The sequence below is a fragment of the Oncorhynchus nerka genome, linkage group LG6 (genome assembly GCF_034236695.1).
Source record: "Oncorhynchus nerka isolate Pitt River linkage group LG6, Oner_Uvic_2.0, whole genome shotgun sequence".
Taxonomy (NCBI): domain Eukaryota; kingdom Metazoa; phylum Chordata; class Actinopteri; order Salmoniformes; family Salmonidae; genus Oncorhynchus; species Oncorhynchus nerka.
The window spans coordinates 83,973,314-83,988,344 of NC_088401.1; the positions used below are offsets into that span (position 1 = coordinate 83,973,314).

General features: G+C 49.3%; 1 protein-coding gene across 7 annotated transcripts in view; it reads right to left on the reverse strand.

Moving 5' to 3' along the window:
* tnip1 (TNFAIP3 interacting protein 1) overlaps positions 1-15,031 on the reverse strand; it is a 94,680-nt gene that overhangs the window by 65,490 nt on the left and 14,159 nt on the right. For all 7 annotated transcript variants that reach the window (XM_065019970.1, XM_065019969.1, XM_065019968.1 and 4 more), the window contains exons 4-5: positions 12,003-12,097; positions 6,947-7,003 (exon numbers count right to left, since the gene is read on the reverse strand). In XM_065019970.1, the coding sequence (XP_064876042.1) occupies positions 6,947-7,003; positions 12,003-12,097 (152 nt within the window). The remainder of the gene's footprint in view (positions 1-6,946; positions 7,004-12,002; positions 12,098-15,031) is intronic.

A 15,031-nucleotide genomic window follows, 5' to 3' on the forward strand; every position in this document is an offset into this window, starting at 1 on the left:
GAGCCTCCGTACCACCATACTGACAGGACAGTCAGAGCCTCCGTACCACCATACTGACAGGACAGGACAGTAAGAGCCTCTGTACCACCATACTGACAGGACTGTCAGAGCCTCTGTACCACCATACTGACAGGACAGGACTGTCAGAGCCTCTGTACCACCATACTGACAGGACAGGACAGAGCCTCTGTACCACCATACTGACAGGACAAGACCGTCAGAGCCTCTGTACCACCATACTGACAGGACAGTACAGAGCCTCTGTACCACCATACTGACAGGACAGTACAGAGCCTCTGTACCACCATACTGACAGGACAAGACCGTCAGAGCCTCTGTACCACCATACTGACAGGACAAGACCGTCAGAGGCTCTGTACCACCGTACTGACAGGACAAGACCGTCAGAGGCTCTGTACCACCGTACTGATAGGACCGACAGAGCCTCTGTTCCACCGAACTGACAGGACAGGACCGACAGAGCCTCTGTACCACCGTACTGACAGGACAAGACCGTCAGAGCCTCTGTACCACCGTACTGACAGGACAAGACCGTCAGAGCCTCTGTACCACCGTACTGACAGGACAAGACCGTCAGAGCCTCTGTACCACCGTACTGACAGGACAAGACCGTCAGAGCCTCTGTACCACCGTACTGACAGGACAAGACCGTCAGAGCCTCTGTACCACCGTACAGGACAAGACCGTGTACCAGGACAGGACAAGACCGTCAGAGCCTCTGTACCACCGTACTGACATGACAAGACCGTCAGAGCCTCTGTACCACCGTACTGACATGACAGACAGAGCCTCTGTACCACCGTACTGACAGGACCGACAGAGCCTCTGTACCACCGTACTGACAGGACCGACAGAGCCTCTGTACCACCGTACTGACAGGACCGACAGAGCCTCTGTACCACCGTACTGACAGGACCGACAGAGCCTCTGTACCACCGTACTGACAGGACCGACAGAGCCTCTGTACCACCGTACTGACAGGACCGACAGAGCCTCTGTACCACCGTACTGACAGGACCGACAGAGCCTCTGTACCACCGTACTGACAGGACCGACAGAGCCTCTGTACCACCGTACTGACAGGACAGGACCGACAGAGCCTCTGTACCACCGTACTGACAGGACAGGACCGACAGAGCCTCTGTACCACCGTACTGACAGGACAGGACCGACAGAGCCTCTGTTCCACCGTACTGACAGGACAGGACCGACAGAGCCTCTGTACCACCGTACTGACAGGACAGGACCGACAGAGCCTCTGTACCACCGTACTGACAGGACAGGACCGACAGAGCCTCTGTACCACCGTACTGACAGGACAGGACCGACAGAGCCTCTGTACCACCGTACTGACAGGACAGGACCGACAGAGCCTCTGTACCACCGTACTGACAGGACAGGACCGACAGAGCCTCTGTACCACCGTACTGACAGGACAGGACCGACAGAGCCTCTGTACCACCGTACTGACAGGACAGGACCGACAGAGCCTCTGTACCACCGTACTGACAGGACAGGACCGACAGAGCCTCTGTACCACCGTACTGACAGGACAGGACCGACAGAGCCTCTGTACCACCGTACTGACAGGACAGGACCGACAGAGCCTCTGTACCACCGTACTGACAGGACAGGACCGACAGAGCCTCTGTACCACCGTACTGACAGGACAGGACCGACAGAGCCTCTGTACCACCGTACTGACAGGACAGGACCGTCAGAGCCTCTGTACCACCGTACTGACAGGACAAGACCGTCAGAGCCTCTGTACCACCGTACTGACAGGACAGGACCGACAGAGCCTCTGTACCACCGTACTGACAGGACAGGACCGACAGAGCCTCTGTTCCACCGTACTGACAGGACAGGACCGACAGAGCCTCTGTTCCACCGTACTGACAGGACAGGACCGACAGAGCCTCTGTTCCACCGTACTGACAGGACAGGACCGACAGAGCCTCTGTTCCACCGTACTGACAGGACAGGACCGACAGAGCCTCTGTTCCACCGTACTGACAGGACAGGACCGACAGAGCCTCTGTTCCACCGTACTGACAGGACAGGACCGACAGAGCCTCTGTTCCACCGTACTGACAGGACAGGACCGACAGAGCCTCTGTTCCACCGTACTGACAGGACAGGACCGACAGAGCCTCTGTTCCACCGTACTGACAGGACAGGACCGACAGAGCCTCTGTTCCACCGTACTGACAGGACAGGACCGACAGAGCCTCTGTTCCACCGTACTGACAGGACAGGACCGACAGAGCCTCTGTTCCACCGTACTGACAGGACAGGACCGACAGAGCCTCTGTTCCACCGTACTGACAGGACAGGACCGACAGAGCCTCTGTTCCACCGTACTGACAGGACAGGACCGACAGAGCCTCTGTTCCACCGTACTGACAGGACAGGACCGACAGAGCCTCTGTTCCACCGTACTGACAGGACAGGACCGACAGAGCCTCTGTTCCACCGTACTGACAGGACAGGACCGACAGAGCCTCTGTTCCACCGTACTGACAGGACAGGACCGACAGAGCCTCTGTTCCACCGTACTGACAGGACAGGACCGACAGAGCCTCTGTTCCACCGTACTGACAGGACAGGACCGACAGAGCCTCTGTTCCACCGTACTGACAGGACAGGACCGACAGAGCCTCTGTTCCACCGTACTGACAGGACAGGACCGACAGAGCCTCTGTACCACCGTACTGACAGGACAGGACCGACAGAGCCTCTGTTCCACCGTACTGACAGGACAGGACCGACAGAGCCTCTGTACCACCGTACTGACAGGACCGACAGAGCCTCTGTACCACCATACTGACAGGACCGACAGAGCCTCTGTACCACCATACTGACAGGACCGACAGAGCCTCTGTACCACCGTACTGACAGGACCGACAGAGCCTCTGTACCACCGTACTGACAGGACCGACAGAGCCTCTGTACCACCGTACTGACAGGACAGGACCGACAGCCTCTGTACCACCGTACTGACAGGACAGGACCGACAGAGCCTCTGTACCACCGTACTGACAGGACCGACAGAGCCTCTGTTCCACCGTACTGACAGGACAGGACCGACAGAGCCTCTGTACCACCGTACTGACAGGACAGGACCGACAGAGCCTCTGTACCACCGTACTGACAGGACAGGACCGACAGAGCCTCTGTACCACCGTACTGACAGGACAGGACCGACAGAGCCTCTGTACCACCGTACTGACAGGACCGACAGAGCCTCTGTACCACCGTACTGACAGGACCGACAGAGCCTCTGTACCACCGTACTGACAGGACCGACAGAGCCTCTGTACCACCATACTGACAGGACCGACAGAGCCTCTGTACCACCATACTGACAGGACCGACAGAGCCTCTGTTCCACCGTACTGACAGGACAGGACCGACAGAGCCTCTGTACCACCGTACTGACAGGACAGGACCGACAGCCTCTGTACCACCGTACTGACAGGACAGGACCGACAGAGCCTCTGTTCCACCGTACTGACAGGACAGGACCGACAGAGCCTCTGTACCACCGTACTGACAGGACAGGACCGACAGAGCCTCTGTACCACCGTACTGACAGGACAGGACCGACAGAGCCTCTGTACCACCGTACTGACAGGACAGGACCGACAGAGCCTCTGTACCACCGTACTGACAGGACCGACAGAGCCTCTGTACCACCGTACTGACAGGACCGACAGAGCCTCTGTACCACCGTACTGACAGGACCGACAGAGCCTCTGTACCACCATACTGACAGGACCGACAGAGCCTCTGTACCACCATACTGACAGGACCGACAGAGCCTCTGTACCACCATACTGACAGGACAGGACCGACAGAGCCTCTGTACCACCATACTGACAGGACAGGACCGACAGAGCCTCTGTACCACCATACTGACAGGACCGACAGAGCCTCTGTACCACCAGGACAGGACCGACAGAGCCTCTGTACCACCATACTGACAGGACAGGACCGACAGAGCCTCTGTACCACCATACTGACAGGACAGGACCGACAGAGCCTCTGTACCACCATACTGACAGGACAGGACCGACAGAGCCTCTGTACCACCATACTGACAGGACCGGACCGACAGAGCCTCTGTACCACCCTACTGACAGGACTGTCAGAGCCTCTGTACCACCATACTGACAGGACAGGACCGACAGAGCCTCTGTACCACCATACTGACAGGACAGAACTGTCAGAGCCTCTATCACCATACTGACAGGACAGGACCGACAGAGCCTCTGTACCACCATACTGACAGGACAGAACTGTCAGAGCCTCTATCACCATACTGACAGGACAGGACTGTCAGAGCCTCTGTACCACCATACTGACAGGACAGGACTGTCAGAGCCTCTGTACCACCATACTGACTGGCTACTAATCAAGTCATGTCAAAACAACAGATTTCGCTCTCCAGTTTTGTGGATACTAGATGTATAAAAATAAGGAAAAGTCCTATCTGAATCATACAGCCTGTTCATAGTAGTCTCCCTTGTGTGTCAGTCTCAGTCCCACCGTGTCCTATTGACAGGTCATGTAAGTTATGCTCCATATCCTATAATGCAAAACTCCATTAAGATTGAGTCAGAGGTGGTGAAACGTTTATAAAAAGCTCAGTGTAGGGGGCTACCGAGTGGGGCAGAAGTCTAAGGCACTGCATTGCATGCAGTAGTGCTAGAGGTGTTACTACGGTCCTGGGTTCATATCCCGGGCTGTGCCACAACCGGCCGCGGTAGGGAGTCCCATAGGACGGCGCACAATTGGCCCAGCGTCGTCCGGGTTAGGGGAGGGTTTGGCCCAGCGTCGTCCGGGTTAGAGGAGGGTTTGGCCCAGCATCGTCCGGATTAGGAGAGGGTTTGGCCCAGCGTCGTCCGGGTTAGGAGAGGGTTTGGCCCAGCGTCGTCCGGGTTAGGAGAGGGTTTGGCCCAGCATCATCCGGGTTAGGGGTGGGTTTGGCCCAGCGTCGTCCGGGTTAGGGGTGGGTTTGGCCCAGCGTCGTCCGGGTTAGGCCCAGCGTTGTCCGGGTTAGGAGAGGGTTTGGCCGGTGGGGTTTTACTTGGCTCATCACACTCTAGCGACTCCTTGTGGCGGGCCGGGTGCCTGCGGGCTGACCCCAGATGCCAGTTGAACGGTGTTTTCCTCCGACACATTGGTGCGGCTGGCTTCCGGGTTAAGCTGGCGGGTGTTAAGGAGCGCGGTTTGGCAGGTCATGTTTCGAAGGACGTATGGACTCCACCTTCGCCTCTCCCGAGCCCGTTGGGGAGTTGCAGCGATGACACAAGATTGAACAATTTGGGAGAAAGGGGGGGGATAAAATACAAAATAAATAAATAAAATAAGAAAAGCTCAGTGTATAGCCTTGAAGAAATACGTCCTAGTTTCCTATCCTTTGGGTGATGAGGCATATGTCAATGACGGTCATATGCCATGTGACTCTATACCACATCTGTCCGGAATATTCTGTGACTGATATTATTCCCTGTCAAGCATTCCCTAACAGCATTCCCTGTGCTGACGACTCATGTTGAGCTCCCAGTATTGAGTTAGTTAGCGGTTGACTCACAACAAAAAGAGACAGAGAAGTTCCTGATATGGGAGAAATGACCAGAGAGAACAGAGAACTAAGGAAATGAAACTCGAGGAGCTGCTTTCAAGCTCTTACATTCATCACCAGGTATGTTTTAACTGTGTCGACTAGAAGTTATGACATATACACACATATATACAGTGCATTTGGAAAGTACTCAGACCCCCTGGGTTTTTTCCACATTTTGTTAGGTTACAGCCTTATTCCTCAAATCAATCTACACACAATACTCCATAATGACAAAGCAAAAACAGGATTGTAGAAATGTTTGCTAATTTATAAAGCAATTAAACTGAAATATCACATTTGCATAAGTATTCAGACTCTTTCTTCCGGTACTTTGTTGAAGCATCTTTGGCAGCGATTACAGCCTCGAGTCTTCTTGAGTATGACGCTACAAGCTTGGCACACCTGTATTTTGGGAGTTTCTCCCATTCTTCTCTGCAGATCCTCTTAAGCTCTGTCAGGTTGGATGGGGAGCGTCGCTGCAAAGCTATTTTCAGGTCTCTCCAGAGATGTTCGATCAGGTTCAAGTCTGGGCTCTGGCTGGGCCACTCAAGGACACTCAGAGACTTGTCCAGAAGCCACTTCAGTGTTGTCTTGGCTGTGTGCTTAGGGTCATTGTCCTGTTGGAAGACGAACCTTCGCCGGCAGTCTAAGGTCCAGAGCAGGTTTTCATCAAGGAGCTTTTCAGACAAGAGAATGTTGTTTCTCTGACGAGTGGCTTCAGAGGTCTGACAAAGGTCTGATTGGTGGAGTGCTCCACCAATCAGACCTTTGTGGTAGAGTGCTGCCTTTCCAAATCATGTCCAATGAATTGAATTTACCACAGGTGGACTCCAATCAAGTTGTAGAAACATCTCAAGGATGATCAATGGAAACAGGATGCACCTGAGCTCAATTTTGAGTCTCATCGCAAAGGGTCTGAATACTTATGTAAATAACGTATGTTTATTTAAACATTTTTTTTTACAAAAATGTCTAAAATCCTGTTTTCGCTTTGTCATTAGGTGGTATTGTGTGTAGATTGCTGAGGATTATTTATTTATTTCATCTATTTTAGAATAAGTCTGTAACCGAAGGCACTGAATATACACATATTACAATCTTGCTGAATGTGATCCTTCTAGACACAAACAGATACATTGAGTGGTTCTGAATGTAGGCTACACACACACACACACACACACACACCTTTATAGATGAAACTGAATCTATTACATAAAGAACCTGGATCGTTTCCAAACATCCCATTTGAGCCCCGTTATTGTTAGCTAGCCCCGTGTGAAAATTGGTACTTACCGTCTGGGTATCGGAGGTCTTCTCCATATTCACCACCTCAAACTCTGACAGCCCTTCCTAGAAGCACCAAACAGGACAATGACAAACTGTAAATAGATCCAGACTGAACTTCTGGATGGCATTTTTAATGTCTCTGCGTCCAGTGAGAAGGATAGTTAGAGGTAGTTTGGCGAGCCAATGCTAACTAGCATTAGCGCAACGGCACTGGAAGTCTATGAGAACAGCTAGCATGCTGCGCTAACGCTAGTTAGAAACTTCCTTCAAACTACACGTGGATAACTACACGTGGATTTTTATGTCTCTACGAGTTCGCCTGACTCCGGGTAAGTAGAAAAAGGGCTTCATGGCAAAAACCCCCCAACTAACCCTTTAACACTAGAACAGATAAAGCAGTAATTTTTACTGCTCATGAATTTGATTTTATGTCTCTGCCATTTTGTAAGTCATGCCCCGTTCCGTCCTTGATTTTTCCTAAATAAGTCTATAACACACTATCGGTGTTGGAATCGTAATATCACAAACAAAACGAGAGTTATAAGCAGTTACAGGAGGGCATGTCATTTTTTTATGGTTTTCTCCAGTAGCCCCAACTTCTCCCAACAGTTTAACTTTTTATTTCACCTTTATTTAACCAGGTAGGCTAGTTGAGAACACCTTTATTTAACCAGGTAGGCTAGTTGAGAACACCTTTATTTAACCAGGTAGGCTAGTTGAGAACACCTTTATTTAACCAGGTAGGCTAGTTGAGAACACCTTTATTTAACCAGGTAGGCTAGTTGAGAACAAGTTCTCATTTACAACTGCGACCTGGCCAAGATAAAGCATAGCAGTGTCAACAGACAACAACACAGAGTTACACATGGAGTAAACAATTAAGAAGTCAATAACACAGTAGAAAAAAAAGAAAAAGAGAGTCTATATACATTATGTGCAAAAGGCATGAGGAGGTAGGTGAATAATTACAATTTTGCAGATTAACACTGGAGTGATAAATGATCAGATGGTCATGTACAGGTAGAGATATTGGTGTGCAAAAAAGCAGAAAAGTAAATAAATAAAAACAGTATGGGGCTGAGGTAGGTAAATTGGGTGGGTTATTTACCAATAGACTATGTACAGCTGCAGCGATCGGTTAGCTGCTCAGATAGCAGATGTTTAAAGTTGGTGAGGGAGATAAAAGTCTCCAACTTCAGCGATTTTTGCAATTCGTTCCAGTCACAGGCAGCAGAGAACTGGAAGAAAAGGCGGCCAAATGAGCTTTAGGGATGATCAGTGAGATACACCTGCTGGAGCGCGTGCTACGGGTGGGTGTTGCCATCGTGACCAGTGAACTGAGATAAGTCAGAGCTTTACCTTGCATGGACTTGTAGATGACCTGGAGCCAGTGGGTCTGGCGACGAATATGTAGCGAGGGCCAGCCGACAAAATATGTAGCGAGGGCCAGCCGACTAGAACATACAGGTCGCAGTGGTGGGTGGTATAAGGTGCTTTAGTAACAAAACGGATGGCACTGTGATAAACTGCATCCAGTTTTCTGAGTAGAGTATTGGAAGCTATTTTGTAGATGACATCGCCGAAGTCGAGGATCGGTAGGATAGTCAGATTTACTAGGGTAAGTTTGGCGGCGTGAGTGAAGGAGGCTTTGTTGCGGAATAGAAAGCAGACTCTAGATTTGATTTTAGATTGGAGATGTTTGATTTGAGTCTGGAAGGAGAATTTACAGTCTATCCAGACACCTAGGTACTTATAGATGTCCACATATTCTAGGTCGGAACCATCCAGGGTGGTGATGCTAGTCAGGCGTGCGGGTGCAGGCAGCGAACGGTTGAAAAGCATACATTTGGTTTTACTAGTGTTTAAGAGCAGTTGGAGACCACGGAAGGAGTGTTGTATGGCATTGAAGCTCGTTTGGAGGTTAGATAGCACAGTGTCCAAGGAAGGGCCAGAAGTCTACAGAATGGTGTCATCTGCGTAGAGGTGGATCAGGGAATCGCCCGCAGCAAGAGCAACATCATTGATATATACAGAGAAAAGAGTCGGCCCGAGAAATGAACCCTGTGGCACGCCCCATAGAGACTGCCAGAGGACCGGACAACATGCCCTCAGATTTGACACACTGAACAAACAGTAAACAGTTCCTGCTCCGTTACTTCTCCCGGCAGTAAACAGGGCTACTTCTCCCGGCAGTAAACAGGGCTACTTCTCCCGGCCGTAAACAGGGCTACTTCTCCCGGCCGTAAACAGGGCTACTTCTCCCGGCCGTAAACAGGGCTACTTCTCCCGGCCGTAAACAGGGCTACTTCTCCCGGCCGTAAACAGGGCTACTTCTCCCGGCAGTAAACAGGGCTACTTCTCCCGGCAGTAAACAGGGCTACTTCTCCCGGCCGTAAACAGGGCTACTTCTCCCGGCCGTAAACAGGGCTACTTCTCCCGGCCGTAAACAGGGCTACTTCTCCCGGCCGTAAACAGGGCTACTTCTCCCGGCCGTAAACAGGGCTACTTCTCCCGGCCGTAAACAGGGCTACTTCTCCCGGCCGTAAACAGGGCTACTTCTCCCGGCCGTAAACAGGGCTACTTCTCCCGGCCGTAAACAGGGCTACTTCTCCCGGCCGTAAACAGGGCTACTTCTCCCGGCCGTAAACAGGGCTACTTCTCCCGGCCGTAAACAGGGCTACTTCTCCCGGCAGTAAACAGGGCTACTTCTCCCGGCCGTAAACAGGGCTACTTCTCCCGGCCGTAAACAGGGCTACTTCTCCCGGCCGTAAACAGGGCTACTTCTCCCGGCAGTAAACAGGGCTACCTTCTCCCGGCCGTAAACAGGGCTACTTCTCCCGGCCGTAAACAGGGCTACTTCTCCCGGCCGTAAACAGGGCTACTTCTCCCGGCCGTAAACAGGGCTACTTCTCCCGGCAGTAAACAGGGCTACTTCTCCCGGCCGTAAACAGGGCTACTTCTCCCGGCAGTAAACAGGGCTAAACAGGGCTTCTCCCGGCCGTAAACAGGGCTACTTCTCCCGGCCGTAAACAGGGCTACTTCTCCCGGCCGTAAACAGGGCTACTTCTCCCGGCAGTAAACAGGGCTACTTCTCCCGGCCGTAAACAGGGCTACTTAAACAGGGCTACTCCCGGCAGTAAACAGGGCTACTTCTCCCGGCAGTAAACAGGGCTACTTCTCCCGGCAGTAAACAGGGCTACTTCTCCCGGCAGTAAACAGGGCTACTTCTCCCGGCAGTAAACAGGGCTACTTCTCCCGGCAGTAAACAGGGCTACTTCTCCCGGCAGTAAACAGGGCTACTTCTCCCGGCAGTAAACAGGGCTACTTCTCCCGGCAGTAAACAGGGCTACTTCTCCCGGCAGTAAACAGGGCTACTTCTCCCGGCAGTAAACAGGGCTACTTCTCCCGGCAGTAAACAGGGCTACTTCTCCCGGCAGTAAACAGGGCTACTTCTCCCGGCAGTAAACAGGGCTACTTCTCCCGGCAGTAAACAGGGCTACTTCTCCCGGCAGTAAACAGGGCTACTTCTCCGGCAGTAAACAGGGCTACTTCTCCCGGCAGTAAACAGGGCTACTTCTCCCGGCAGTAAACAGGGCTACTTCTCCCGGCAGTAAACAGGGCTACTTCTCCCGGCAGTAAACAGGGCTACTTCTCCCGGCAGTAAACAGGGCTACTTCTCCCGGCAGTAAACAGGGCTACTTCTCCCAGCAGTTGAAAGTGCAGTGCCCAGATGATAATCACCCCGATAATTGCCTTGAAACTGAACCTAAACTAATTTTACACATATAACAGATGAAACTAAATGTAGTATCCTGAGGAAAATGGGTGAGTTGATGAGCGAGGGGTTAACAAACCATGCCTAATAATATATTAATCAATTGTGAATTTCGAACACTGTGAGCCATTGTTAAATCTCTAAAATGGTATGTACCCTATATCAGTCCACCGAATCCCAGCCGTCTTATCAGTCTACTCTGGACTACTGGGAGCAGGCTACAAAGTGAGAGTGTGTGTGTAATTGTACATGCTGAACAGCTTTCAATAGCTAGGAAAATATCCATATTAGGCCGCAGGTGAGGGAGTGTCAGAGAATGTGTTGAGGAGGCTTGTTGGTATCTTAGGTTGGCACCATGGACAATTTCTTAACTTCACTGTCATTGGGCAAAAAAGTTGCTTGCAAAGAAAATAAGTCCGGCTGGCACCATGAACAAAGTGAGACGGGAGCTCCCTCCCTCCCTCCCCCTCCCATTCTCCCTCCCCCCCTCCCTCCCTGAACATAAAGCACCTGCACAGCCGTTGTACAACGGTGCTGAAGAATGACCAGTGTAACTAACCCCGGCAGTCTAACTGATCCTACCCCGGCAGTCTAACTAACCCTGACAGTCTAACTAACCCTACCCCGGCAATCTAACTAACCCAACCCCGGCAGTCTAACTAACCCAACCCCGGCAGTCTAACTAACCCTACCCCGGCAGTCTAACTAACCCTACCCTGGCAGTCTAACTAACCCTACCCTGGCAGTCTAACTAACCCTACCCTGGCAGTCTAACTAACCCTACCCTGGCAGTCTAACTAACCCTACCCTGGCAGTCTAACTAACCCTGGCAGTCTAACTAACCCTGGCAGTCTAACTAACCCTGGCAGTCTAACTAACCCTGGCAGTCTAACTAACCCTGGCAGTGTAACTGACCCTGGCAGTCTAACTAACCCAGGCAGTCTAACTAACCCTGGCAGTCTAACTAACCCTGGCAGTCTAACTAACCCTGGCAGTGTAACTAACCCTGGCAGTGTAACTAACCCTGGCAGTGTAACTAACCCTGGCAGTGTAAGACAACAGGACACAAAGAGAGAACCAGAGACTATTGCTACTTTCAGTTAGCCTTTACTGGAAGCCAGAAACCAGTTGGGACAGACCTAAAAGCACCACCTTGACATGTAAATGTTACGTTTCAGATGTAGGCTAATAAGGCTGTACTTAATGTGCTGGACTGCTCAGCCTGATCAATAACATCTAGAAAATATGAAGTACTCTAAAGCTATAAAGTAATATCTGTTCACTTACGCTGGGCTGCTCATGATTTAGGGCCTTCCCCGTTGAGAGACACGGCTGACTCTCTCTCTGGTCCATACTGGGCTGGCGGTGCAGCTTCCCCTGACCTGAAACAGTCAGGAGTCACCGTTATAGGGTTGTTATATAGTCACACCACAGTTATATAGTCACACCACAGTTATATAGTCACACCACAGTTATATAGTCACACCACTATTACATGGTTGTTACATAGTCACACCACAGTTATATAGTCACACCACAGTTATATAGTCACACCACTGTTACAGGGTCTTTATATAGTCACACCACTATTACAGGGTCCTTATATAGTCACACCACTTATATAGTCACACCACTGTTACAGGGTCCTTATATAGTCACACCACTTATATAGTCACACCACTGTTATATAGTCACACCACTTATATAGTCACACCACTGTTATATAGTCACACCACTATTACAGGGTCCTTATATAGTCACACCACTTATATAGTCACACCACTGTTACAGGGTCATTATATAGTCACACCACTGTTATATAGTCACACCACAGTTATATAGTCACACCACTATTACATGGTTGTTACATAGTCACACCACAGTTATATAGTCAGTCACACCACAGTTATATAGTCACACCACTGTTACAGGGTCTTTATATAGTCACACCACTATTACAGGGTCCTTATATAGTCACACCACTGTTACAGGGTCCTTATATAGTCACACCACTGTTATATAGTCACACCACTGTTATATAGTCACACCACTGTTATATAGTCACACCACTATTACAGGGTCCTTATATAGTCACACCACTTATATAGTCACACCACTGTTACAGGGTCATTATATAGTCACACCACTGTTATATAGTCACACCACTGTTATATAGTCACACCACTGTTACAGGGTCATTATATAGTCACACCACTATTACATGGTCGTTACATAGTCACACCACTGTTATATAGTCACACCACAGTTATATAGTCACACCACTGTTACAGGGTCATTATATAGTCACACCACTATTACATGGTCGTTACATAGTCACACCACTGTTATATAGTCACACCACTGTTACAGGGTCATTATATAGTCACACCACAGTTATATAGTCACACCACTGTTACAGGGTCATTATATAGTCACACCACTATTACATGGTCGTTATATAGTCACACCACTGTTATATAGTCACACCACTGTTACAGGGTCATTATATAGTCACACCACTGTTACAGGGTCACTATATAGTCACACCACTGTTATCATATCACACCACTGTTACAGGGTCATTATATAGTCACACCACTGTTACAGGGTCATTATATAGTCACACCACTGTTACAGGGTCACTATATAGTCACACCACTGTTACAGGGTCACTATATAGTCACACCACTGTTACAGGGTCATTATATAGTCACACCACTGTTATATATATAGTCACACCACTGTTACAGGGTCATTATATAGTCACACCACAGTTACAGGGTCATTATATAGTCACACCACTGTTACAGGGTCATTATATAGTCACACCACTGTTACAGGGTCACTATATAGTCACACCACTGTTACAGGGTCACTATATAGTCACACCACTGTTACAGGGTCGTTATATAGTCACACCACTGTTATATAGTCACACCACTGTTATATAGTCACACCACTGTTACAGGGTCACTATATAGTCACACCACTGTTACAGGGTCATTATATAGTCACACCACTGTTACAGGGTCATTATATAGTCACACCACTGTTATAGTCACACCACTGTTACAGGGTCATATAGTCACACCACTGTTACAGTTATATCAGTTATACACACACCACTGTTATAGGTCACACCACTGTTATATAGTCACACCACTGTTACAGGGTCATTATATAGTCACACCACTGTTACAGGGTCATTATATAGTCACACCACTGTTACAGGGTCACAGCACAGTTATATAGTCACACCACTGTTACAGGGTCATTATATAGTCACACCACTGTTACAGGGTCCTTATATAGTCACACCACTGTTACAGGGTCCTTATATAGTCACACCACTGTTACAGGGTCCTTATATAGTCACACCACTGTTACAGGGTCATTATATAGTCACAGCACAGTTATATAGTCACACCACTGTTATATAGTCACACCACTGTTACAGGGTCATTATATAGTCACACCACTGTTACAGGGTCCTTATATAGTCACACCACTGTTACAGGGTCCTTATATAGTCACACCACTGTTACAGGGTCCTTATATAGTCACACCACTGTTACAGGGTCATTATATAGTCACAGCACAGTTATATAGTCACACCACTGTTACAGGGTCCTTATATAGTCACACCACTGTTACAGGGTCATTATATAGTCACAGCACAGTTATATAGTCACACCACTGTTACAGGGTCGTTATATAGTCACAACACTGTTACAGGGTCCTTATATAGTCACACCACTGTTACAGGGTCCTTATATAGTCACACCACTGTTACAGGGTCCTTATATAGTCACACCACTGTTACAGGGTCCTTATATAGTCACACCACTGTTACAGGGTCCTTATATAGTCACATCACTGTTACAGGGTCATTATATAGTCACAGCACTGTTACAGGGTCATTATATAGTCACACCACTGTTATATAGTCACAGCACTGTTACAGGGTCATTATATAGTCACACCACAGTTATATAGTCACACCACTGTTACAGGGTCATTATATAGTCACAGCACTGTTACAGGGTCATTATATAGTCACACCACTGTTATATAGTCACACCACTGTTACAGGGTCATTATATAGTCACACCACTGTTACAGGGTCATTATATAGTCACACCACTGTTACAGGGTCATTATATAGTCACACCACTGTTACAGGGTCGTTATATAGTCACACCACTGTTACAGGGTCATTATATAGTCACACCACTGTTATATAGTCACACCACAGTTATATAGTCACACCACAGTTATATAGTCACACCACTATTACATGGTTGTTACATAGTCAC